Genomic DNA, 26,695 nt, shown 5'->3' with positions numbered 1-26,695 from the left:
GTACCAGCTGCGTGGGTAAAATAATGTCCCTTGGCCATACCAAGCTTTCTCATGCAGAGGTAGTAGTTTAGATTTCTGAAAATTGACATGCAAACCAGCAGCCAGACCATAAAGAGATAAAGCATGCATGAGGCATGAAAGATCCTTTTCAGTATTTTGGAAGTGCCTTTTAGGCCACATAGGACACTTAGTCCTTTGTGACACCTAGGACACCTAGTCCTAGGTCTAGGTACTTGTACCTTGTACTTCTCTTTTTCCAATTATCCCAGTTTGACGTGACGGCTAATCTATCGACTCTAATTAACCACCAACGCTCTACCTACTAGTGAGAGTTTGGCTGAAGAGCTTGTGCCGAACTCCCTCTAGGACTAGGTGGAACTGCTACTTTGCCGAGATGTCAATGCCAACCTGGCCCCCTAAGTACCTCACCGCCTCCCCCCTTGGGATCCACCAAAAGCCAACAGCCCTCTAGTCTCGAGCCTCTTGGATTTCCTCTAGCCCAGCGAAGAAACCAACAGATTTATGCGAGCTCCGAAGGCCTTGCAATAAATGGACAAGGCCTCCTTACCCTCTCTAGACTGGATGTTGAGCCCTCCACATAAAGGGGTGTATCATCTACAAATCCCGAGTCTAGGAGCTCCTCCTCCTTCCAAATCCGAGGCCTCATCCTGTGAGGCCAAGTGCCTGGGAGTGCAAAAAGTAACCTAGGGCCTCCACCACGAAGAGGAACAAGTTAGGGGGCAAGAGGGCAGCCTTGTCTCATTGAATGGAAAATGTCTCACTAAACGGGAAAGAGGAAAGGCCTCTCTTGTGTGCCCCCCCGATGATCACTTAAGATCTTGTAAGCCGTGTCTAGTAGGGTGATCGGACTCCACTCACAAATATCTGATCTATCTCCTCACTTTGGGATTAGACAAGTCCGGCCTCTGTTCAAAGAATGTAGAAGGGAGCCTGAGTCAAAATCTCCTTACAGGCTAACCTAAGTGGGGTAGAAATATCCTCCCAGAAGCACTTAAAGAAGCTCGGAGTTGGGCCGTCCTCTCCGAACACTTCTGGGTCGGTAGGGCCTGCAAGGCCTCTCAAAGCTCCTTGTTGGTAAATTGCGCCTCCAGTCGTCTGCTCAAACTATGCATGACCACGAAAGGAACTTGCTCCCATAACACCTCTCTAGCCAGGAGAGTCATGGGCAACGACTCCTCCGACTAAAACAGCTAGTGGTAAAAGTATGTGGTCCGCTCGAGGATCTCATGTGGGTCCATGTGCATATGTCCTTGGAAGGCCTGGAGTTGCTGAAGCTGAATCCTTGCACCAACCAGCAGAGAATCAGATATTGCGATTGACTAGGCGCACGGTCATGAAGCCCATGCACGTTCCAACTCACCAAAGTCAACCTCATGAGGATGGGGCGGTAGAGAACAAGGCTCGCTTGTGTGCAGTAGCATGCTCTAGGAAACCAGATCTCTGCGATTTCAAAAGAGGTTTGGAGGGCGAGTAATCTATATCCGTGTGCCGTGGGACCAAGGTCGCCACTGGCTCAATCCATACCTTCCATGTCCAGCATATCATGAAAGAAACATCTACACCGAATAGGTCCGCACATAGCTAGAGCGTCCAATAATGAGATTGGGTGAGTACAATCTCAAGAGGCAAACAAATCACTCCTACTAAGCCTGATCCTTGCCACGCTGGAGAGAAGCCAAGCTGAAATGCGTCGAAGCACCATGGGTGCACCACAAGTCCATCCTCCGTGTCCCATCCACTCATCCATCATTCAGTACATCTGATGCTCCATCATCGCGTCGAATAGTTTCGGAGTCCATTTCTCCACACTTGTGGAGGTGAACCAAAGACCCGAACCAAATGGGTGCAGGATTCTACCACGATAATACCCCCTTTCGGGACTGCAAGATCAAGACAGTCAGTTCCAAGGGCATGGGATACAACTCCAGGATTTCCAAATAGTTCGACGGTCCCAACCTCCATAACTCTCTTGATAAAAGCAGCCCAACTTGCAGGCGGTGACTTGAGGACTAGCCAACTGCTCCCTCTTTCACAAAAGCCTATGAGAAAGCTATGTACTCTGTGCCCGGGGAGCTAACTTGCTGTCGTGGAGAGGCCAGCAAGGTGGCCTTAGCCTTGCCCTTGCTCAAGGGTTAGGGTCAGCAACACATCCGGAAGGGGCACGCAAGGAAGAGGCCCCAGGTGAGTTTGATGCTGTCGGGGCGGGGGGGGGGGAGACGAGTGGTGAGGGTGATCACGGTGTGGGAGCTAGGGAAAGGAAAAAAGGGGGGGAGGGGCAAGGGTCCGAAGAGAGGAGGCTGAGAAGGATCTGTGGCAGTCGAAGTCAAGGGCCATTGCGGCATGGGTGCCTGAGGCCTCCAAAGGTCCCCGAGGCTTCGAAAACCGCTGGAGTCTGTTGCTGCTGCGAGCACGGAGTCTTGCCTCCGGGAGGCCTACAGAGTGGCCTAAAGTCGAGGGCCCCCTCTCTGGACCTCATGGTCCATCTTTTGGGGGCCGCCAACCTAATCTCCATGGGAATGAGCGGCTGCATGTGCTCGCCTCTTACGGTTGGCATGCTGCCGTTGGTTCTTTCTGGCCCACTTACTCCGCTTTTTCTTTCCCACCTTGGTCCACCTTCCCTCATAAGCCTCGACCCAAGGGTTTTGGGACTCGTGATGTTGTCGCTGAGGTGCTTATAGTGAGCAATAGTGACTTGTAGCATGAGACATATAAAAATATGGTGATAGATGCAATTGCTCCTCTTTCTTCACATTGCCACATTGATGTTGATTATGCATGGTCAGCTTTTGTCACCCGCATGCAACAATTTATTTGTGATTATGGCAAGAATTATATGTATGCTCTCAGAGAGGATGTTGCTAAAGCTAAGACACCTATCAAGGATTGACAAAAATCAGCCACTTTCGAGAATCGACTCAAGAGGAGGCTGCTTGCTTGTATCAGGCTATTACCATTTGAATTTTTAACTCAACGAATATTGCAGGTTGCCTTTTATAATGCAAGTTTATAAAAAATTCCTTTGAGAAGCAGCCCTTATCAGTGAATGCCCTCTTTCTGGCCCTGGTTTCCCCTTTCTGAACTTTTTTGTGGTCCTTGCATCTAAGAAAGTCTATAACCTTTGTAAGACTAGACTGTATCCAATCGTACAAATTCAGATTTTGTTGTTCTAAAACCAAAATGTTACAACGAAAATAAAAGAGAAAACGAAAGAGAAGAAAAAACTTTTTGAAAAACAAAAGGAAGACATACCTAGCAAGCAAAGAAATGCTTATGTCATCATCATTGCCCAAACATAAGCAACTATACGATGATGATGGTGGTGATGGTGATGGTGATGGTGGTGGTGGTGAGATGGTCATCATCCACGAGAAGCCAAGCACAACCTTACTCTACAATAGTAGCAAAAATATTGTAATGTGGAAGCATTCCTATTAGTATATATGGTTAATCATGCGTGGAGTTGGAAGAAAGGATTTATATACCTAGATGAATCCAGGAACATTCTCAAACTCATCCTCTAAAAACACAACATAGTGCAGTTTCAATCTCATGATAGTCACTCACAAGGTTGAAAACCATAAACTCCATCATGCATAGCAAGGACTAGCTACTATGACACCACCACTGACGTCATCAGCGCCCAACAGTGGGTGTAGACCATAGTATAAAAATATGCTCTCACACATACAAATCCACACACCCACACATACTTGAGCATCCATTTATACAAGTCAGCACTCCGGAGGTGAAGGGCAGACTCAGCCATGATGAAGGCTAGCACTAAAGGAGAAGGCTAATCAAAAGGTAGTCCAAAATTCTTCATTCAAGCTACAACTGCTTGTGAAGTCTAAACATTTTCATTTTAGTCTCTCCCCAACGAGCATCTAAATCTAAATCTAGTTGATAGGGCAACGCACCATTTAAGATAGAAAGAATTATCACAATACCAGCAGGCCGCAACTTGGAGGAAAACTTCACAAGGTGAAGTTTGCATGTCCGCTAATACGGCAAAAGCATATACCTAGATGAATCTAGGAACATTCCCAAACTCATCCTCTAAAAACACAACATAGTGCAGTTTCAATCTCATGATAGTCACTCATAAGGTTGAAAACCATAAACTCCATCATGCATAGCAGGGACTAGCTACTATGACATCCCCACTGACGTCATTAGCGCCCAACAGTGGGTGTAGACCATAGTATAAAAATATGCTCTCACACATACAAATCCACACACCCACACATACTTGAGCATCCATTTATACAAATTCTTCGTACTGAGTTTTTGTCAGCACTCCAGAGGTGAAGGGCAGACTCAACCATGACGAAGGCTAGCACTAAAGGAGAAGGCTAATCAAAAGGTAGTCCAAAATTCTTCATTCAAGCTACAACTACTTGTGAAGTCTAAACATTTTCAGATTAGTGAAATTATTCCCTAAAAAGAATTTATGTGAGTCTTTTACAGATTGGAGACCCATTACTCTTATGCCTGTCATCTATAAGCTTTTCGCTAAGATGATCTTGGCTCGAATTAAAGGATTTCTACATGACGAGTTGCATCTTGCTTAGTATGATTTTATTCCTAGGAGACATATTAAAGAAAATATTGCCAATGCCTATGTGAGAATAGAATATGCCAACTACATTGAGCAAGATGTTATGTTGTTACAGGTAAATATAGCTAAAGCCTTTGACACATTACAATGTGATTTTATCTCACAAAGTTTTAGGGATAAAATGGAGCATCTTATTTATTAGCTTTATCAGGACAGCCTAGCTGCTGGCATTATGGTGGGAGGTCATATTACAGCTAACTAGACCCTTTTTGTTCGGTGAGACAAGGTTGTCCTCTCAGTGCTTTGTTCTCTGCCATAGCTACTCATTCCATGCTACAATACATGGATCATCTCGTGGCAGCAGACCTTTGCTTGCACAGGTATATGCTGATGATTCTTTTTTCTTGCATTATTGCTTGGTGTGCTTGGTGGAGGGCCTACAGGAGGCTCATGTTGCTGGTCAAAGTCCTCTTCTGAGGATGGCAGAGGTAACCAAGATTCAAAGGCATGAAACATGTCAACGTCTGGCTTAGCTTTGGAGTCCACAAGAAAGAAAGAAAGAAAGAAAGTTTATTAAAGTCTTCGGAAGACCGATGGGTCTATGAGACTGTGAAAATCCTAATACAACGAGCTGTGGTAGTGGAGCTACTAAACGAGCGTCCATACCAATGCAAAATGCAAAATGCCAAAAATGCAGAATGGCAGTACTAAGTCCTAAGTACAACATAGTGATATCGGTGGTAGAGGAGAAGCTGAATGTTCAGCAAAGATTACATCTCTACTGACAATAATCTTCCCAGTATTTGGTTGATATAACTGATACCCTCTGCTCTCCTGGCTGTAACCAATAAATATGCATTTGATTGCCTTGTCATCAAGCAGATCTACGATGCATCTTCGCCCTCTCGATCACGTCTGTGGAGTCTACCAAAGGATAGCGTTTGGGAGGGGACGAGCATTTTCCGAGCAAAATCTTCCGAGCGTCTGAGCGAAGGAAAAGAAAATCTTTCAACTATGCAAAAATATGGCAAAAATGGATCAGAAGAAAACATAGTTTCACTTAGAAATATGCAAAGTATTATAGCAATGCCTATTTTATATACAAATCTTTACGTGAATCTTTGGGCATGGTAAGAACATAATGGGATGGCTTTTGAAGAAATCCACATGTAGAGTAGACTTCTCTATGAAAATTCCCTTATGATCCTTCTTACAACTTTTACTTAATAGGAGGTGACCTTGAAAACCTCTCTCAACCTATCTTCATGAAAGGGTTTCTTCAAAGAAAACTCATTGAAGAAAGCCATCCAGGTGGTTTCGCCAGCGAAACCCCTTTGAAGTAGATCTTCCAAGGTAGTTTTCCAACGAAACTATCTTACTCAACATTTTTAAGAGTGACATAACTTTCACATCCAATGTCCAAATATAGTCATTCAACCACTCAAATTGATCAGAACACCCCATTTGAGCACATCTATGGAGTTATATTCTGAAAAATCTTGCATACATAGTATTAAATATTACATGTATTTTATGAGAGTAATATATAAGCCCAGGTTAATACTTATTTATAGTAATTTAAACTTCTTTAGAAACATGTCCATAAATATCTTGTTATTTATGCTATAAAAACACTAGAAAGATATTGCCATATGATATAAATGTGTTAATAAGTAATTATATATGTATAGTATTATTACATTGAGAGTGGCTATGAGAGATGTTTCTTAAAGGAATTATTTTTCAACACTTTTTAAAGGTAATAACAGGGGTACAAAGGGATGTCTATAAATAAGAAAATTTATGTTGTGTAAAAATGAATGAGTGACTAGTCTATATATTTTTATGATAAAGGGATCTAGTTCTAGTGAAAATAAAAGTGTAAAAACCATGTTTCCTAAAAAAATACAAATTTTCAAATCTCTTGAAAAACACGCTCGGATAAACCTGCTCATCTTACAATTCCGAAATCACTCAAGTACTCAGAAATGAATCAAGAGATCCTTAGAAATCTCTAAAAAATTAGAGAGCACATTCTTACAATCTCTCAAGGAATGCAAAGAAGAAGGATCATTAAAATGACCATAACTCCCTATCCATAGCTCCGAATGACAAGCTTTCTGATGCAAATCGGAGATGGAGGAGAGCTCTACAAGATGAGCTAAAAAGGTACTATATATACCAAGTACTTGTATTGTTTCATTTGAACATTTCTATTGGAGATTTCTTGTGTGTGCACTCTTGCTCACTTGTGTTCACAACCCATCTCCACTTTGTTCCGACATTTAGTATCGGAGCGCTTCCATCTCTAGAGCCCATTTCCATGCTTGCTCCAGACTCCTGCAAGCTTGGTGCTCCAGTGCGTCATATCCTACACCTCTCTCTGGGCGGGCACACCCACACACTCAGGACTATGCATACAAGAGATGACTAACTCTAACTTGTATGTACCTATGTGCAGCTTCAAGAAAGCTCTCTTATGTGAAATTTTTTTTTGTTCTCATTTTTAACAATAAAACATTGAGGTATGAAGACACTTTTTGAACAAATTTAGAAGCTTAGCCCCATTTACTTGTCTGATCTCTGCCATTTGATGGGGCAAGGGCAGAACTATGTGCCTTTCCTAAGGGTTCTTGTATTGGCTGCCATCCAAGCCTATATTTGGGCCCATGTGTTAGCCCAAAGAATGACCAATACCATGGCTGTCCTGAAAGGACAGATCTGCCTAGAAGGGCAACCCCGAAACGTTTCGAAAACATTTCGAATCGGTAACTCACGTTTTGGAGCACCTAAAAAACCCCAAAATCATCATAACACCCCAAACGTTTGGAATCATAAAACATGCTCTTCAGAGCACCTAAAAAACCTCAGAATCGGAGTACTTATTAGCATCATTTCAGCTTTGAAGATTGAAACTTTTGTCATGTGACATGAATCATTTGTCGGTTTTGAAATATGACCATTGACTCTTGAATCTTCAATGATGTGTTGTTTTTTTTGTTTTAGAAACTAGTAGTATGTTTCAAATTTCAAGTTCTAAGTGACATATCAAATGTCTATGTAATATGTGTGATGAGCTTTTTTCAAGTATTGGAGTTTTGGTGGTAATCATCTAAAATGTTTTCAATTTTTTGGGGGAATATATATTTGAATATCCTATTATGCATGAAACATTTTAGAGACGTTTCAGGATGGCTCTGAAACGTTTCTGAAACCCCAAAACCTATTTCGAAACTCCTTGACTACTATGAACATAAATATATTATTGTGTTGCTCATGTTGCAGCCTGTGTGCTGTCCTATCATTCCCGTGACACACTTACACCTTCAACTTATTCCTTCTACACACTTTGGGACATATCTGCACTAAAGGGTGGATCTAGATATTACATTAGGGGGATATTAATATGTTGCCCATGTGGCAGCATCATTCCCTCTACACACCTACAGGTATCATGGCCCTGCACACTCCGATAGAATAGCTAAAAGTTTATGCTGAAGCATGCCTTTGAGGTATCATGTGATCTTTTGCATCATGTTTTGGTGGAATCCTCAAAGAGGTCATTTCTATTTGCTGGTACAGCTGGCTGTCCATGCATTATAAGAACTAGAACGGATGCTAGTGGCAGAGGTTACTCGGGCTCTAGCTTCTGTAGATCATATTGGTGTAGGGTTAGGAAGAGGACGATGACAAGAAAATGACATGATAAAGAAATGAGACTTTGACAATGAGGGACATGGCAAGGAATTGGGTACCAGCTTATAGGTGATCTACATTCGTATTGCCTGGAATAGCAATTAGTGGTCTTCGACATGACAAGCTTTTTCTTAGTTCTTGTTTTATGGGTTGACTAGTCTCCTTTTGTGACATGAAAAAAGTGAATATCATCATACAAGCGAGACCTTAAAAAAAGAAACAAATTGGTTTTAGTGATGGGAAAGCAGGGAGGGAGACACGTAGTCAGTTGGGGTTAGGAGTATGCAGTTTTGGATTAACTAATGTTCTTGATTCGTTCGTCTAATTCGTGTATTCAGAATTTCCTGATGAGGTGGACACACCGTTGGATGTGCATGCAAGGCAGCGTTTTGCCAAATATAGGGGTTTGAAATCTTTTCGGACTTCACCCTGGGATCCTAAGGTCAGTTTATTTTCAAAAGCACTAGCTACTGCAATTTATTGATAGCTTGAAAATCTTTTTTTGAAATAACTATAAGATGGGTTGGAAATTCGCAGTTGTCTTCAAACTTGGATCGATATGTTTTTGGATTTCTTGAGGCTTTGGTAAATATACTCCATGGGATATTGCTTGTGTCTTACTAAATTTGATATTGAATGCAAGTTTTAGAAGTGAACCAAAGGGTTCTGAGTTTTATGTCCTGTTATTTTGATCTGCCTTAGTTGATCTCTCTCTCTCTCTCTCTCTCTCTCTCGATGATATGAAACCAGTCCAGAAGCCCTAAAACGAATCTTTATTCAGCTTTAAAACCCTAAAACGAATTAGTGATCAGCCTTGAAAGCCTAAAAACGAATCACTCCTGGTAGAAACACAGCGTGGATCTTCGATTCACAGCAGATAATCACCAAGATAGATTTTGAATTTCATAGATAACAGGGATAAACAGCATCTAATAGCTTCATCTGACGAGGAGCAGCAGCATATTTCTTCTGGGAATTAAAATGTGTTAGAAACGTCACTGCCACACCTGTGAGCCCCCGATTGGAGGGGACAAAGGGGCAGGAGACTGTAGGGGGAAAAGGGCTGAGGTTACCTGGCTGTGTGGAGGATTGCGCCAGCAGCCTATGTGGAAGATTGCGCCAGCATCATACGGGGGCACACGGAGCAGTACTGGGACCAGCCAGCTTCAGCAAAAGAGCCCAACATATGGGGCTTTATATAGGCCAGGAGGCTGGCCTAGCAACCGACCTAGGGGTGGCCATTTCGGCCCCTTTAGGGGTCGGTGCAGTAGGCTGCAGCCGACTGGCCTAGTCGGCCAGTTTCAGGCACCAGGCCCTCCTATAAAAGGGCCTCCATTCCTCCTTGATTCTCCATCACCAGCACTAACTTGCCTTGCACCGTGCAAGCGTGTAGGGAGAGGAGAATACTTAGTTCTTGTTGACGACAGCCTTGTTGTCCTCTGTGCTCGTCTTTGAGCTTTTGTCTGCCCACTATTGTGGAGGAATATATCTGAGTTTTTGTACTCTCTCTCCATCTCTTTGAGTGTTGTTTGAGCTAGATCGGGAGTGTGAGGTGTGAGTGATTCTATCTTCTATTTCCAACATGGTATCAGAGCAAGGTTTACAGCTCTAGAACGGAGTACTTCAGCAGGTAGGCGACTCCAATCGACACTCAGGTTTGCTGCATGGTCAAGTTCTCTACTGCAAATTCATTTTTCAGTTTGTTGTTCGCTATTACAGTAAGAATGGAGGACAAGGATTCTACTGTTGCCTCTTCAGCCCCTTCTCTTCCTTGCTCTTCCTCCAGATTTCTGTCATTCACCATCCCAAACTTCGGAGAGTCAGGGAAGCTAGATGGGCCGAACTAAGTGAAAATCCGGAGCCATTTAGTGGCTCGGAAGTTGTGGAAGTTGACAACGGGGGTCGAGGCAAAGCCGGAAGATATGCTCGATAGCAAGGGGAAGATTCTCATTCCAGTAGATGGAGAGGAGCTTGAGAATTGGAAAGACAGAGGTGCCCACTTCCTAGCATTAATCATTAGGACCACGGTGGACTCTGTTCTTCCGCACATCTAGATGGCATAGATGTCTGTTGAGGCGTGGGCTATTCTGAAGGATCTGTATGAAACAAACAACACATCTCGTATTCTGCTTCTTCAACATCAACTGTACAATCTGGACATGAATGAGGCGGACAATGTTCATGACCATCTGACAAAAGTCAAGGTGGTAAGGGACTAGCTCGCGGCAATTGGTCGGAAGGTCGACTCAAGTCTTCTAGCATTGCCGACATTACACAAGCTACCTCGTAGTTTAAAGAGTTTCGTGACTACGGTCACTGCAGGACAGAGGACCAAGCCTCTCACCTTTGAGGAGCTTGGCTCTTTACTAGAGAGAGAGAGAGAGTTTCTAGTTTTTTGAAAGTTTTTGTTTCTTGACTTGCTTGTTTATTTTTGCTTAGTCACCTGCTTTGTTATTCTTGTTTTCATTCTCTTTTGTTTATTTGATGTATTTTAGTAAGCACTGGGTTTGCCCAAGAGACTCCGTGGGTCTTTAGAAACCCAATATACCTGCTTGACGACATACGTGTTGCTTTGCTTGCTAAGTATGTCTTCCTTTTGTTTTTCATAAAAGTTTTTGTTTACATCTTTTTTCTTCTCTTTCATTTTCTCTTTTATTTTCTTTGTAGATTTTTTATCTTAAGAACAACAAAAATTCTAAATTTGTATGATTGGATTTATTCTAGTCTTACAAAGGTATATATAAGTATTTGGGGCCTAAGGAGCAAGTTATGGAAGAGCTACCTCCTACGGATGAAGAGGGCCAGATTGAGTATATACCTGAAAAGATCCTTGGATTTAAAGATCATGTATTGAGGAACAAGTCTTACATGGAATATCTTATCATATGGAGAGCTCTACCTGATGAGGAGTCTTCTTGGCAGCCATCTACAATTGTGGAGCAGTACCCTCAATTGCTTAGCTGAATTCTATGGCTGAAATTGCATCTTTTTTAGCAGATTTGATTCTCTTGCTATATGGCATATATGGACATGTTGCAGCCAGCATTCACTATCCTTTCTCAGATCAGCATGTCTCACTGGATTTTATGATCAGATCTGTTATATTGGACAGCATAGCTCTGCCACCCTGTTGCTTGATTTCTTGGGAATATTATATGATCCATTTACAGATCAGCATGCCTACAGGGAGGTATTTGACTGAGAAATTGTTCAGCTGATATGACCTGAATTGAGGTGTTCAAGTTTACAAGGAGCATTGTATGTCCAGGTTACAGCCTTTTCAAATTTGAGGACAAATTTCTATTTGAGGAGGGAGGATTGTAACAGAGGGTTACTTTTTACTTAGGCTAAAGTTAGTAGAAAGGCCTTTATTAGCTTGTAAGTGTTTTTTTCCTTTTTTTAGGAGATACCATAAGTTGCCACGTGGCATCCTAGGAGGTAATCCCATAAGCAATACTGCTTTGTACTACCCTGGGCCATACCTATATAAGGGCTCTAGTTGTACTTGGCAATTGATTCAGAACTTGTACTTCATTACTGAAATAGAATATACAACAAGAGTTTAATACTCAGCTGAATTCTAAAAAGGATTGACTTCCTCCTGTCCTTGTGCAGCCCCTCACAAGTCTCTGTTGAAGATCCAGCCCATGATCTTCCTCTCCTACCCTTTTCCTAAACATAAGGTACTACACTACTTAACTGTCCTGCACATTCTACTAAACTTAGTAGTGTGTACTGTTAGTTAGGAGCAGTCCTGTTGCACCTATTGCCTTTTTGACCCGGAAAGAACAAGATCCTTATTAGTAGGGATGTGATCTTTGAGGAGTGAGAGCCACAGCCTGCAGAAGAGGTTCCTAAACTTTCAGCATTACTCCCACCCAAGGTCACCATCCAAGAGGTGGAGGCGACTGAAGACCCCGGGGAGGAGCAGGAGGAGGAGCGTGCTATTCCAAAGTGAGCTCCCAAGGCAACTCCATCAAAGGCACCTCCATTAGAGAAAAAGCCACCTCAATGGTATTTGAAGACTTTAGCAGACTCATGGGTCGTGGACATTGCCGAAAGTAGTTTCGGAGTGCGGCGGTCTCAATGCAACATGAAGACTCACTCCGTGAACTACGCTATGGCAGCTCAGCTTGAGGAGCCCCGTTCCTTCCAGGATGCAAAGGATATTCCAGAATGACAGGAAGCCATGCATGCAGAGATGGATGCCATTTCGAAAAATGACTCCTGGGATTAGTGCCTAAACCAACCAAGTGGAAGGTCATTGGGACTAGATGGATGTATGCCATTTTGAAAAATGATACTTAGGATTTAGTACCCAAACCAACCAAGCGGAAGGTCATTGGGACTAAATGGGTGTACAAGCTTAAGTTCAAGTCAAATGGGAGCTTGGACAAGTACAAAGCAAGATTGGTTGGTGAAAGACTACGCACAGTCAGAAGGACTTGACTTCGACGAGATCTTTGCCCCCACAGCTAGGATCGTGACTATCCGAAAAGTCATTGCCTTGGCTGTTCATGACAGGTGGCCTATTTTTCAGATGGATGTCAAGTCTGCATTTTTGAATGGTATCCTAGAGAAGGGGGTATATGTGGCACAACCATCGGGATTTTAGATTCCAGGATTCCCATTAAAAGTCTGCAAATTGAAGAAGGCCTTATACGGGATGAAACATGCCCTTAGAGCTTGGTACCAGCGGATAGATGTTTTCTTTTAGAAGATCGGGCTTCAGCGGAGTCCATCAGAGACAAATCTTTATCTCGACACAGAGGGGGATTTGCAGCTGGTATTGATTCGATATGTGGATGACCTCATTAGTACAGGGGATCGTACAAAGAAGATTGCTCAAGTCAATAGACTTCTTATGGAGGAGTTCGAGATGACCAACTTAGGCATACTTCACTGGATTGAGATGAAGCACGGAAAGAGATGTATCTTTATTTCACAGGAGAAATATTGCAGGGAACTGCTCAAACGCTTTGAGATGGAAAATTGCAAAGCAGTAGTGACTCCCATGGAAACTGGGCTTAAGATGAGTGTGCGTGATCCATCTTAGCCGGTTGATTCATTACTGTATCCATAGTTTTTTCCATACGTGACCATATGCATACGTCATACGGGTACGAAAGTATGATTGGAGTATGGTTCAGCCCTTAGGGCTGAATCATACGTGACCCTAAATTTACCCCCAAAAAATCAGAAAAATATAGATTGTACACATTTACTTGAGAGAGAACTACAAAACTTTCAACTTCAAACTTTTATTGATTTTAAAGTCTTGAAGAGTCCAGGAACTGGATTCTGTCATCTGATACATAGTGATAGAGTCAGAGTCGGACCAATGTTGTAAGACACGTTAAGACACGACACGTTAGACATGCTTTAGACACGAGTGTCTAAAGTGTCTTAAAAATAAGACACGTCATTGTAATATTAATTAAATATTTATTATATGTATAAGAATACAGGTGTACAACTTACTAGCATAGCTAGTAGCTAGATTCTAAAAGTACAATAAGTTACACTTAAACAAGGCACTTCTACAATGTACTCAAGACTTCAAAGGTAAAGTTTAGACTCACGGCTCAAGATCTTGCAATTCACGACACAACTTTTAAGGTTTAAATTGACAATTGAATCTTGATTTTTTAAAATTCAGATAAACAGCTTAACAAGAGCCTAGAGGGCTACATAGATTATATACCAATCATCATAGATCAATAAACATAAGTATCATGACAACAGTCAGTCACATGTGACATGAATGAAATCTACATCTCAATACATATAATAGGAAACTTTGGACTCTGAAGATTCATCCTAATCTGAATCTGCGAGGTCACTGCCACTGCTGGAACCAAAGTTGCCATCAATGATAGCATGGTTAAGTCAAACTCAATGTTTGTTGTTACACCCCACAAAAAAAAAAAAAAAACAAGAGTGTCTAAAGGTGTCTTAAGGTAAGACACGTGTCTTAAGTGTCGTATCATAAGACACGAGTGTCTTAACAACCAATCATGATCAATCATCAAAGGTAGCAGGTAGTAGATCCAAAAAAGTGAAAGAATTTTGGGCCCTGTAGGCTGCAGGTACTACATCAAAGGCAAGCTGGAAAACATCATATAACAAACTGAAAAGGCTGCCAGCTTGGGCCCTGCAAGCTGCCACAGGCTACAGCCAAGAAACAAAACTGACATGCATGACAATTGATGAGGCTCAAGCCTCAAGGTGCATCCTCATTCTGTGTCTCATCCTCATCATCATTAGCATCAGTGCCATCCTCCTCCTCCTCCCCCTCCTCCTCCTCCTCATCATCATCATCAGCATCAATTCCATCCTCCTCCTCTTCCTCCTCCACCTCCTCATCCTCATCGCTGTCAATCTCATCTGCCTCGCCATGGGACTCCAAAATAGTGGAGCTGCTTGAAGCTGCAGCAACATTCATCCTTCCTGTAACAAGAGGGGCTGGTCCGGCTGGAATCTCCTCTTCTCCCTCTGGAGTCTCTTGCATTGCAAAGGAAGCAGCCTTTCATCATCCTTCTCCTTGTTGATCATTTCGAAGGTCACTTCTATCTTCTCAAATCCCCTTTCCTTGATTTTGGAGATTAGTCGCAAATTAGTATGGATGTATACTAATTGTTATGTAAGAAGCCTATTCCTTGTTTTGATATGTATAAGAGAGAATGTGCTCCAGTTCCTCACAAGGAGAAGCACATGTCCCCTGCGAGAGCACTCGAATAGCCAACTGCTGCAAATTTGGAGTATGAGCCCCAAATGTCTCCACCACTTCACCCCTTGATGCATCCTCTTATCATCCTTCGCAATTGCCCGAGCAAATGTGCCTGACATGGACTTGTAAACATCGAACTCATCAAATAAGATGCCTTGCCTCTCAACATCATACTTCGTGTACCGCTCAATGACATCCATCCACCCATCATACACCTCCTTATCACCATCTGGATTTCTCTCTCTCCAAATAGGATGGAGAACAAAAGCTGCTGCATGTAAAGGAGAGTGCATCATATCCCACCTATTAACACACCTGCACCACATTATCTGGCCCAACATCAAGAATGGCATCTTTTAATATCCCAAAAATATATTCCCCTCATTTGTACTGCCCACTAGTATCCATAGACTTCAAGAAGACAAATCCAAAAATGCATGAGATCATAATATTAATGATAGGCCTATGCTGAGTGTCAGACCAGCCATCACACACTATGGTGGATCCATACTTTTTCCATTTCTCCCAAAACTGCAGTAACTCTTGATCTATGCATATCCCGAAACTGCAGTAACTCTTGACCTCATTTTTCAGCTCCGAACTGCGCAAGGATTTGTAAGATGGAGGCTTAAAGCTAGGCCCAACTTGGCCAATTGCACGGACCATTTCCAAAAAATATGGACTCCTCACCTTCCAATGAGGAATGTCCCCTGCAAAGAAAAAGCACCGAAGAGCAATGTAGGCATCCTTCCGTCCCTGGGACTCCCATGCCTTGGCCAAGGCTTCCTTTGACACCTTTTGTTTCTTCTTTTTTGGTTCATGTGTAGATGCACTTGCACTTGTAGCGCCACTCTCCCAGGCATCTCCCAAATTAGTCACATCTGCATCAAGCTCTTCTGCAAATTTATTTTTACCTGCCTTTGCTTGCAACTTTCTGCAAGTGTGTCTCACATTTTCAAGGGGGGAGGAGCAAGGGTCAACCCCAAGGCTTGTCAGTCCAAGAAAGTGTGCTCTTATGCAGGTATGTCCTCCATCCCATTTGTGAGGGCAGTACTTGCATTTACAAGTGCAGGGAGCTTTGGCACAATTGGAGAGACCATGTTTTGAGGCTTACTTCTAGGATCCCTTGACAAGGAGGTGGATGTTTGATCCGTTGGTGAGATCAAGGATAGGCGATTGTTACTTACACCGAGGATTGCCAGCTCCAGATATCATCTCGGATTGAGGCAAGGAGGGCAACTCACATACCGAAAGAGCAAAGGATGTGTAGACTTTGCACACTTAAGCATGTGGAGATAGAGGAGCACTCCATGTGTAGATGTCCATTATACTATGAGATGTGGATGATATCACACTGCCCCTTTGAGAGGGGCTTGGTTTTGGATCATGGACCTCGATGATGAATTTCCGTGACCAGATGGGTGCCGCTGTATACTTGATAGAGATGGAGAGACACAAAGAGACCCCATTGAGACAAAATTAGATAGCAAAAAGAGATATTGACACTTGAGATAGCGAGGGATTGGACACGAATGCATGTCACAGAGTTCTATGCATTTGAGTCAGTGCCGGAGAGGGGTGGAAGAGATGGCTGCGATGAGGTCAGAGTGGGTTAGCAAGAAGAAGAGATGAGCAGAAGTCGGAGTCTTGAAGACCGAGCAAGCAGAGACTGACTAGGACGCACATGATGGAGGTTCGGTCTATTTTGTGACCGCTAGACACAAGGGATCACCTTTGATGTGGCTAGATGTATACAAAGGAGACAGAGATTGCGCCCGCCACCATGTATAGCGGCGACTCAACTAAGGCATATACAAGATGTCCTCGCATCTCACTGGAGGGCTCCACCATAAGCTGTACGCACCATAGAAGGTCTTGTGTATCCCCCTGTACAATTGGTGCTTGACTTCAGGACCTTAGTATACAACATTGTAGCAAGTTTCAGTTTTGATTTTGATTTTCTTGTTAGCACTCTATAGTGCACCTTGCACTTGCACTGGCCCATGGTGACGTGTATTCGGAATCAACTTTGGATGTACCTTTTTGTCTCACAAACGTGTGAGGCCTTTGGAAGAGGGTAATATATCTTTCTTTCTTTCTTTCTATATGTCTGTCTATGACATTATCATGATCATATTCTCTCATTTTTATGACATTGGGCAGGTCAAGATGGAGTCACAGTTGATCTTTAGATATTTGATCTATTATGTGCGTAGTAGGCAATAATTGGAGATTATTGCTCCACCTCTGGAGATCCGCTTAGATGTAGATGTTCAATCTGTAAGGCCCTCATAGGAGAACTTAGAAGCTGGAGGGCATTAGGATATGTTAGGAACTAGGCTGAGGTATGGACATGACAAATGGCCATAAATTGCATGGTTTTCTGGGGCAATGGTGAGTCGGAGATGAAAACACATCCAACTATGAAAAAATAAATTCGATCTTTAGAACAACAAAGATATGAATTTGTACAATTGGATATATTCTTGTCTGACAAAGGTATATTTTGTTATCACCATAGCGGACATACAATTGCTTTGAATTTTCGTCCAAGTGGTGATCAACTGTAATATCTTACGCAACAGCTAAAAATTATTTTTGGTCTATACAACAACAACAATCTGAACTTGTTCGATTGGATATATTCTAGTTCTACAAAGGTATATATATGATCTAGGCGGCTGATGGCATGGCAGCAAGATGTGCTATCCAAGTGTCTATTCGCACATTTGTTCAAGACCTATAGAGGGCCTAAGATTTGCAATGCCAACAAGACACAATGTTGCCAATGTCTCAATGTCCTAAATGAATCTGTTTGAAAATATAGAAGAGAGAGAAACCATGGATGGTGTATGGGCTGGAGTAGTTGTACGAATGGCTTGTGCTATAGACTTATAGCGATGAAGCAAGTCATGCAAAATATTGAGGCAATTGCAGATCGCAAGGAACAACGAGGGGATAGAAAGCAAGTCTTGCACAATGTTGAGAAGGCGGCAGCGGCAATTGATGGGTCACGATGAAATAGCTCTTCACCCAATCCTGAGATGACAAGGCACTGGTGGTAGCTCTCGAGGAGATTGGTTGTGCGGCACAACGATGTACAAGTCTCAATAGACAAAAAAGAGCACGGACTCATTGATTGTAGTCAATGGCAGCTTCAAGGAATTTTCATTTTCCTCCCAAACCTGAGGTGAATAATTGTATCAACAACCCGAAACCACTCCCACCCTTACTCGATCGCACATCGGTGCAGCTTTTGTCTTTATCCGCAAGCGTTGGTCCTTGAAAAGGCAATACTTAGCTGAAGGACCTTCTCCTGAGCTAGGACTAGCTTGAGCTAGTAGAGGAATAGGGCTTTAATACCAAATGTCGGGAATGGGGGTAAGACCAAATAATGAGAAATATATATGCTACAAAGGACGCTTAAACTAATACTAACCTAGGGGGGAAATCCACTTAATTGGAGGAAAAAGTTTCCATGCACCAAGGGTGTGTTCACACCACACTACTCATAATGTGACGAGTGCAATTATATTTACTCGTTGAAGGGTTGCAACCTAAATGGTAGATCTGATTGTCTACACCACAAATCAGTACATTACTGATTCTTTCACAAGGCCATGGGTGCTAGGAAATTTGAATGTTATAGACAGAAAGAAAGAAAGTCTATTAATGTCCACGGGAGATTAACAGATCTGTGGGACAGCCAAAAACCAGCTAATACATTCGTTCAGGGAGGGCACAAGGCAGCTCCCAAGGGGTGCATATAGCGACTCTGAATTATTATAAGGTACCTATATTGTAGTATGAAAAATAAGACAATAAACGGCGAGCGTCTGTTGGTTTGGATTAAAACTCCTTGATGAGGGCCACACCCTCACCATATATTACCCATTTTCCATCCATCCTAGCAGCCTTGACTTTGGCTAATTCCGTTGCCTTTTGGTTCAGTTGAGTGTGCATGTCTTGGTCCCTTTCAGCTTGTAAGATTGGCAAAGAAGCTTGATTCGTATATCCCATGTGCTTGTGTAATTATGGCATGCCCTCCATGGTGGCGAATATTAGTTGCGGAATCTATTTGTCTTAGTCCTCTTCCAGCTATTCAATGCTAGGGGAGAGTCTCATTTATGTATCCTGCTCGTTGAAACCAGGCTTCAAGAAGGCCGCATATTCTGATCTTCAGTGCATTGCTACGTTTGGCTTTGTGCTCCTTAATTTCAGCCTGAATGTCAGTTTTATTTGCCTTTGTATCGAGCCCTACAATCACTTCCTTGTCAATTGTTTGCACGTCTGTGTGAAGAAGATGCTTGGCTGCAGAGACTAATTACGGGGTAGGAGGAGAGGACTTGCAGGTCTGCATTACCTCAGTGACTACGGCTTGCTTCCTAGGTCCCTCAAGGTCTTGAATCAGGCTACCAGAACTGCCCTGTATAACCGTAGCTCTCGTACTTCTTGCTGTAGAGAGAAAATCTGCTCTTGAGGGCCAACAATGGGCTGGTTAAGGGCTCCCCATTGGTATGTCTTTGCATATAGATAGGGTAGGGAGGCAGCAGCTTTAGAGTATGGCTACAAGGGACTGCTCTACAAGGGGAGGAGACTACTGCTAGGGGCATGCACACATGCATGTACACTCGCACACACACAAGAGGTGAGCAGGAGGGGTGCAGACTACTATTGGGGTTTGAGTGAGGGTCTGAGTGGGGGTTCTAAGCACAGCGTCTGAGTGGGTCTTTGAGCAGAGGTCAGAGAGAGAGAGAGAGAGATTAGTGTCTTTGGGAGGGCTCGTGGGCCTATGGGACAACGTACACCAAGAGTAATAACTCATACAAGCCTCAATGGGCTGAAGCAGAGGGCACGCTAGGAGTCCTATGCTAAGCTAAAGAGCTCAACAGCTCAAACAAAAACTCAAATGCAAACTGAAAGCTGAGACTCAAAAGCCAAAACCCGGCACCGTGGTGGCTCTCCGGCGGGGGATCTACGGCTGTCGAGCTGTCTTGCCCTGTGGCGGAGGACGTGATCTCCTTGATCTCTAGATTTGATGGGCTATGTCAAGACTCAAGAGTGACGCCTCGTCTCTGGTGGTCTCCTCTAAGACTGAGAGACATGATTTTGAGCACTAAGGGAGAGTGCTAGAAGTTAATACCAATTTTCCATACTATTGACGGCATTTTTGGAGGAACCATTGTGTTTTAAAAATTCTGACATCAGCTAAGCTCATCTAGGCTTTCGTCCATGTTTGGGAGGTTGTGAGTCATACACCGTTTACAGGATGGAACATAGTAAACAACATATGGTATTCTGCGGTTGGGAGTCTATTCTCTGTTCGCTAAATGTTATCAAGATTATACGAGCCAATTTCATGCATATTCTTGGATCTTTTCAAGTGTAAGGTGTTTGACACATTGATGAAATCCTCAAAAATTGGGTGATTCGTTGGTTGATGGAACATGAGTAGCATGATGTACTTTAAGTACGTTTTTTCAATGGATGTACTTGTCATAATTACTTTATGAGGTTTCTCATGACAGCGACAATTTGCAGGAGTCCTTGCCACCAGAATATGGTAGAATTTTCTCTTTTGAAAAATTTCAGAGAACACAAAAGCATATCCTTGCTAAAGCCAAAGATATAGATCAAGGAAAAATGGATGGTTCTGTTAGTGTGGGCACATATGTGAGGCTTCATATCAAAGATGTTCCACTAAATGTGGCCTCTAATCTACGAAGTACGTACACACACACGCCTTCAGTGGTCTGGGGGCTGCTGCAGCATGAGTCAAAAATGTCTGTTTTACATTTCAGGTTGGTTGATTATGGACATGTATTTCTCCTAGAATGTTCAGAACTGAAGGCTGGGACATGGTTAAACAGTCAATCTAGGGGGGAAAACAAACTAACAAACAATCTAGAAAGGCAGTAGAGATCTTGTCATAGTTGTTTTTAATGAACCGTATCTCTCAGGTGCCTATAGTGTCCGCATATTGCATCAAGTATCGTGCAGTGATGATTGTGCTTACCAGATAGAGTTTTTTCGCTTTTGCATTTTGCAGCATTAAGAAACATGAAAGTTTCACAGAGCCCTTGAAGTCAAAAGAGGCCCTCATTTTTCATTCAGGATTCCGCGTATACAAGACAAGGTAAAGATCCATCATGGCTCTCTTTATTGTATTGATTGGACCCATTTTATTGTGATAGATGGTGGAAACAGAGAATCATACTTAAGCGTAAGATGGTTAATCAGTCTATATATTTTTGTTTGGCATGTTTTCCAGACCTATTTTCTCAACCGATGACATTAACATGGATAAGCACAAGCTTGAAAGATTTTTGCATCCTGGCCGTTTCTCTGTTGCCTCAGTTTTTGCACCCATCTCTCTTCCGCCTCTTCCATTGGTGGTTTTCAAGGACAGTGGCAGTGGTAAATCAACTCTTGTGGCTTCAGGCACATTAAAGAGTATAGATCCTGATCGCATCATCTTAAAGAAGATTGTTCTTTCTGGGTATATCTACTTGCCATCGAAATGTATTTGATAGCACTCTCAGTCCCATGTTCTGCAAGTAATATTGTGACGTTGATGTTCAGATATCCACAGAGAGTACATAAGCAGAAGGCAGTTGTAAGGTTTATGTTCCACAATCCTGAGGATGTGCGCTGGTTCAAGGTAAAACTTTAAACCCGCAGTCAATTTGGTTTCCACTTCTAATGCACATAGGCAATGTTGCATGCTAGCATTGGTTTATTGTTGCTTGCAAGTAAAGCCTTAGCATGCTCTATACCTGACTCCTCTAGAGGTTTGTAATAGAACAGTTCATACACTTGCTGATGGAGTGAATTTTATGGTGTAGGGATTTGCTACAATTAACTGTTGATATGACAGGAATCTCTAGTTTTACAGTGTTTTCGATATTGATAGACAATGTTTCTGGTTTTAGGCAACTCACTGAATGAGGATATACCTTGTTTCTCCAGTACCTTCCTTTAGTGTAACTCTGGAAAAAGAGGTGATTATTGGTTTTTTGGATTGCAGCCCCTTGAATTATGGACAAAATATGGACGCCGGGGTCGAATCAAAGAACCTGTTGGTACTCATGGTATGGGCTATATGAAAGCATTTCTTCATGCACATTTTCCTTTCATGCCTACTGCAGAGGTGTTTCCATGGTCTTTTGTTCACTGCCATTAGATGCCATTGGAAGCAATTTTCACAGGCTTAATGATTACAAATTCCTGTTCTTTTGTGACCAGGGGCGATGAAGTGTGTATTCGATGGTGTCCTTCAGCAACGGGATGCTGTTTGTGTGAGCTTGTATAAGAGGGTTTACCCAAAATGGCCAGGCCTTGGTTCATGAAGTTGCAACACAGAGGTATGTCAATGCTCTTACATGATAATATATTTTATAGAATTTGGTAGGTACTTCAGTACACAAGTTGACTAAGGTATTCTTGAGGGATTCAATTTGTGCTTGTAGACAAGATTTCCTAGTTTTGCTGCATGGAACACTGACTCGTGGCAAAAATCCTCAAAAGCTCCACTAGATGATCTTCTTACCTGCTTCACTGTCATGAGCTAGCAGCTGAGCTTGTAACCCTTGTAGAGACCCTAATATGGACACAATTACAGAGATGACTATACCATCCACTGTTTATAACAAAAGTCATTTGAAATTTGGGAGGTAACACCTTAAGGGACGTTTTTTAGGATTGTTGAATCCACTAGATTTCCAGCACAGGGGGAACAGGTTGTGTCGATCGAGCAATCTCTGAAGAGTTACTTACTCGTTCTCAAATTTTTACAGAGGTAATAAAGAGAATGGGTGAATTCAATGCTAGTGCAGGGTGTAAGAGTGCCACTCAAAGGAGAAAATGAATTGAGACAAATGCAGCTGTGAGGAAGATTTCCTTTCAATGGAGAGGTGCTACTCTGGAGGATGCAGCTGATGCTTTCCTCCTATGCTATTATTGGATACTGTGCTGGGCTTTCTTGTGAAGTGGACTTCATTTGAAATTGGGCAGTGTCACTGTGAAAGCTGATACAAGCAGAGCTGAAATTGCAGAGTTGTTTGTCTGTCTGTCTGGTAATTGTGGTCATTCCTTCAACATCGAGAAGTGCAGAGTCTGGCCTACATTCCGGCTTATTTAAGAGTGGCAGCAACAGGCTAAATTTTCCTGATTTTGTAATGCCTTTTCTGTACAGAGTTTGCCTTACATATCTTACTCAGGTATCATGAGACGGCTGTTCAACGTCCTCCAATGGCTTTAGTCCATCTTTTGGGCACTCTGTATCTTTCGTTCGCATACATAATAGAGTTTCTAATTTCAGTCAAATAAAAGGCGATGTTTGAGTGGCATTTTCTCTATTATGTTTATATGGTGGGCCACATGAAATTCCTCCCCTCAGTTTAGTTCTGAAAGCAGGACTTGATTCATCATTTGACTCTTTTTATTCTGCAAAAGCTAAATACCCTGGAGCATCTTTGTTTTCATGCCTTACCACTCCAGCTACAGTTGCTTGCCACTTGAAGGCTTACATATTGCAAAAGAGTGGCATTTACCTGAAAATTATGCATGAGTTGCTGTGTACTTGCTAGCATTGTTTGTATACTAGGCAGTTGTTCACAATAGGTCATGACATGCCTTACATACCATTGGACCCATTTTGACTAACATTGTGAAGCACATTTGGAGGAAATATATGTGAAAAGGATCCATTCATTTGGGCACTCCACTTCCCACCAGCATCCATAACATTTGCAAAAGGGCATGTAAGAACATGGAATTAAGAAGTCTTAATACAAAGGCATGTTAGCATGCCTCGGGTTAGGCTATTCCAAGAATTTGCAATTCCATATATTTTCAACCATGAATCCGAACACAGTCATGAAAATAAATGGAATGAAAAGCTCTTCGCATTTAGGCTATTGGATGTCTTTTGAGGATTATAGCCTTTGATTAATTTTAAAATTTCATAGTATTACATGTCATTGTTAAGAAAATCACAATATTGTAAATGTATTGTCTCACATTGTAAAATAATGATAGATTAACAGCATTTACAAAATGAGTCATTTTTAAGGAGAAAATGAGGAGTTCTTGTAGATACTTGATTCAATATCTTAGGTGAGCCCAAATGCACCACAAAGTTGATGTACTTGTACATCCCAATACTAGGGGTGCCAAGAATTTGTAGCTATCGTTATATGTATTTAAAGTATTGTTAGATTGGGTTCGTTTTCATATTTTTGCAATGCTGACAGGACTCCGCTAGAGATCATGACCCTATGTTGAGTTGCCCAAGTCTTGGCACATTTGTCTTTTCAATTAAACCTCCAATAGACTCATGCATGACATTCACATGATGAAAATTAAGACTTACTATGGATTTATTCTCATTGGATGTAAAGACAAGTGGACTATCTTTACTTAATTGTAAGAAAGTTGTACTTTGCAAACTATCTTAAAATGGAGAACTTGCAAAATATCTATTGTCCAAACCCATCTTTCCACTATGGCCTTGCTAAAGTGTTGTTTATCCTTGAAGCACTTTTTTCCTTAGCATGTAAGCAAATTGTATGTTCAAACCTTGAACATTTAGTTTAGAATTGCCCTAGTTGTGAAACACAAATCCATGAAGGATAGTGTCAAAGATTTGCACACAAATAAACACAATGTCAAAGAAAAAAATCGTATGTAGGTAGATCCTTGGTCATATGAAAGTGAAAGCATACTTGAAGTTGTGCAATTAAGCTAGATTGGACAATGTAGACTAAGCAAAAACTTGTTTATGAGTAGAGAAGACATGCTTACCATGCCAAAGATGAAATAAGCCTCCACGTTTTTTAAATCTGTGCAATGTTCCAGTAGAGTGGCAACACTAGCACTCTGGAGCATGAAGCCGAGCATTTCCATAGTGTAAAGTCTGTAGCATATCATCAATTGACCGCGGAATGGATTAGGAAGTCTTGGAGGCGCAAGATAAGTTCTTTCACAAAAATACGTGTAAATGGTTGACTAAGAATAAAAATTGATTCAAGAGATCATTTTGGTAGAAACTTAAGGTGCACCCACAAACATATCCACAAATGCATGAGAAAGAGTAAGGGAGCTAACATTGCATCAAGTTAATAAGGTCCACACATGGAAGATAATGAGACCAGCATGGACACAAGAAGGACGTTGTCAAATAGTTTATCGAATCCAATAGTGGAACCTTGCTCCAGTTGGGGAGTTGATTCAGATAGGTCGAGCTTCAAAAGTTATGGAGCTTGTGTTCACTGAAGGTCTTAAGAACTATGGGGCAAGACTATGGTTCTCCACATAGGCTCCTTACATTAACTCCTTGTAGTGCCAAAAAAGCTTCTTCACTAACTTAATCAAGGTCCTTCTCTCATTGCACGACCGTCGCTCTTATTGTCCTTCGCAAGCTCCTAGGTGATGAAAGAAGTAAGATTGAGCTTTTTTGTTGGGCATTCATTGTAGCAATTTGCAACACAACTTAAAGGAGGACGTACTACGAAATGGATGTGAACGCATCATTTAAAGATCTCGTCAATGAGAATAAAGAGGAAATCTATCTTAGAACACACAAGAGATAAAGCCAAAATCCGGGGAGCCAATCCGAGCCAACAGAGAAGACACAAGCAAAAGGCGGCCAATTGACTAACATAACAAATAGCCTAATCACAACTTAAACTAGCTAGAATTAATCACCTAACTAAAATTAGTACTAATCTCCTAACCAAACCGGTCTGCATGACTTTTCCCAAGGGAAACAAACATCCACTCAAAACTCAAAGGCCCCTTGCAAGGCCAAAAATGTTGCACAACTTGTTTAGCCAAGGTAAGGCTTGTGTGTGTGTGTGTGTGTGTGTGTGTGTGTGTGTGTGTGTGTGTGTGTGTGTGTGTGGGGAAGACTTGACAACACCCCTTTGCATAGTGAAATGACTAGAGAGTGAAGGGAGAATGTAAAAGAAAGAGAAACTTATTGCATTAAAGGAAAAGAATTTGAACCAGTAGGTGAACCCCTAAAAGTTGCCAAGCGGTGGGCAATTTTGTAAAAATGATTTTGCACAACTGCATAAAAGTAGAGCTTGGATAAGTCCTAACCAACATCACTTTTATTGAAGAGGGGAGTTTACATACCTGCCACCATCCAATAAGAAAAATAGTAAGAACTAGTTTTAACTTTAGTTAGGAAGACACGTGTCATAAACACCCCTCCCTTGTTATCAAAGTCACACAAAAAAATAACACTTGGCCATACACTAATAAAGCTTAATGTGAATACAAGATTGTTTGAGTAGAACAACGAGTTTAGAGGTTAAAGAGAGAAATATGAACCTTTGTAAAAAAAGGGGGGGTTGTAGAACAATGAGTTTAGAGGTTTAAAGAGAGAAATAATGAACCTTTGTAGAAAAAGGGGGGGTGAGAAGAGTGTGGAAAGGAAAGGGTTTATGGAAGAAGTGTGGAGGAGGTATAGTGATGCTAGAAGTTATAGTTATTAAACAACCAAGCCAAATTGAGTTTAAAATAGAGGGAGATTTAATACAAATTAATAGGAACAAAAAAAGGGGGAGGGGGGGGAATTTAATGGAAAATAATGGGGGGGAATTAATGTAAAAAGACGTGGAGGGAAATTGAACTAATGAAGATGGGAGTGTAGTTGTATGGGTAATTGCAAAGAAAGGAATTTA

At 42.0% G+C, this 26,695-nt stretch overlaps 1 protein-coding gene across 3 annotated transcripts in view; it reads left to right on the top strand.

Moving 5' to 3' along the window:
- Nucleotides 1-23,627, top strand: part of LOC147895071 (pre-rRNA-processing TSR1-like protein) — a 45,323-nt gene extending 21,696 nt beyond the window's left edge. Inside the window, exons 15-22 of one of the 3 annotated variants that reach the window (XM_087383563.1) lie at nucleotides 8,614-8,717; nucleotides 20,547-20,806; nucleotides 21,055-21,141; nucleotides 21,277-21,504; nucleotides 21,588-21,666; nucleotides 22,033-22,096; nucleotides 22,251-22,369; nucleotides 23,200-23,627. In XM_087383563.1, the coding sequence (XP_087239689.1) occupies nucleotides 8,614-8,717; nucleotides 20,547-20,806; nucleotides 21,055-21,141; nucleotides 21,277-21,504; nucleotides 21,588-21,666; nucleotides 22,033-22,096; nucleotides 22,251-22,354 (926 nt within the window). In that variant the 3' untranslated portion in view covers nucleotides 22,355-22,369; nucleotides 23,200-23,627. Of the gene's footprint in view, nucleotides 1-8,613; nucleotides 8,718-20,546; nucleotides 20,807-21,054; nucleotides 21,142-21,276; nucleotides 21,505-21,587; nucleotides 21,667-22,032; nucleotides 22,097-22,250; nucleotides 22,370-22,801; nucleotides 23,011-23,199 lie in introns of those variants that run through there. The other 2 variants (XM_087383561.1, XM_087383562.1) reach the window with 2 other exon arrangements.
- The last annotated feature ends 3,068 nt before the right edge of the window (nucleotides 23,628-26,695 follow it).

This window comes from Dipteris shenzhenensis, chromosome 13 (genome assembly GCF_047967505.1).
Source record: "Dipteris shenzhenensis isolate YYH24624 ecotype China chromosome 13, Dip_SZ_1.0, whole genome shotgun sequence".
NCBI classification, from domain to species: Eukaryota; Viridiplantae; Streptophyta; class Polypodiopsida; order Gleicheniales; family Dipteridaceae; genus Dipteris; species Dipteris shenzhenensis.
The sequence above is the reverse complement of the archived record's forward strand: the minus strand, read 5'-3'. Positions and strand labels throughout refer to the sequence as shown.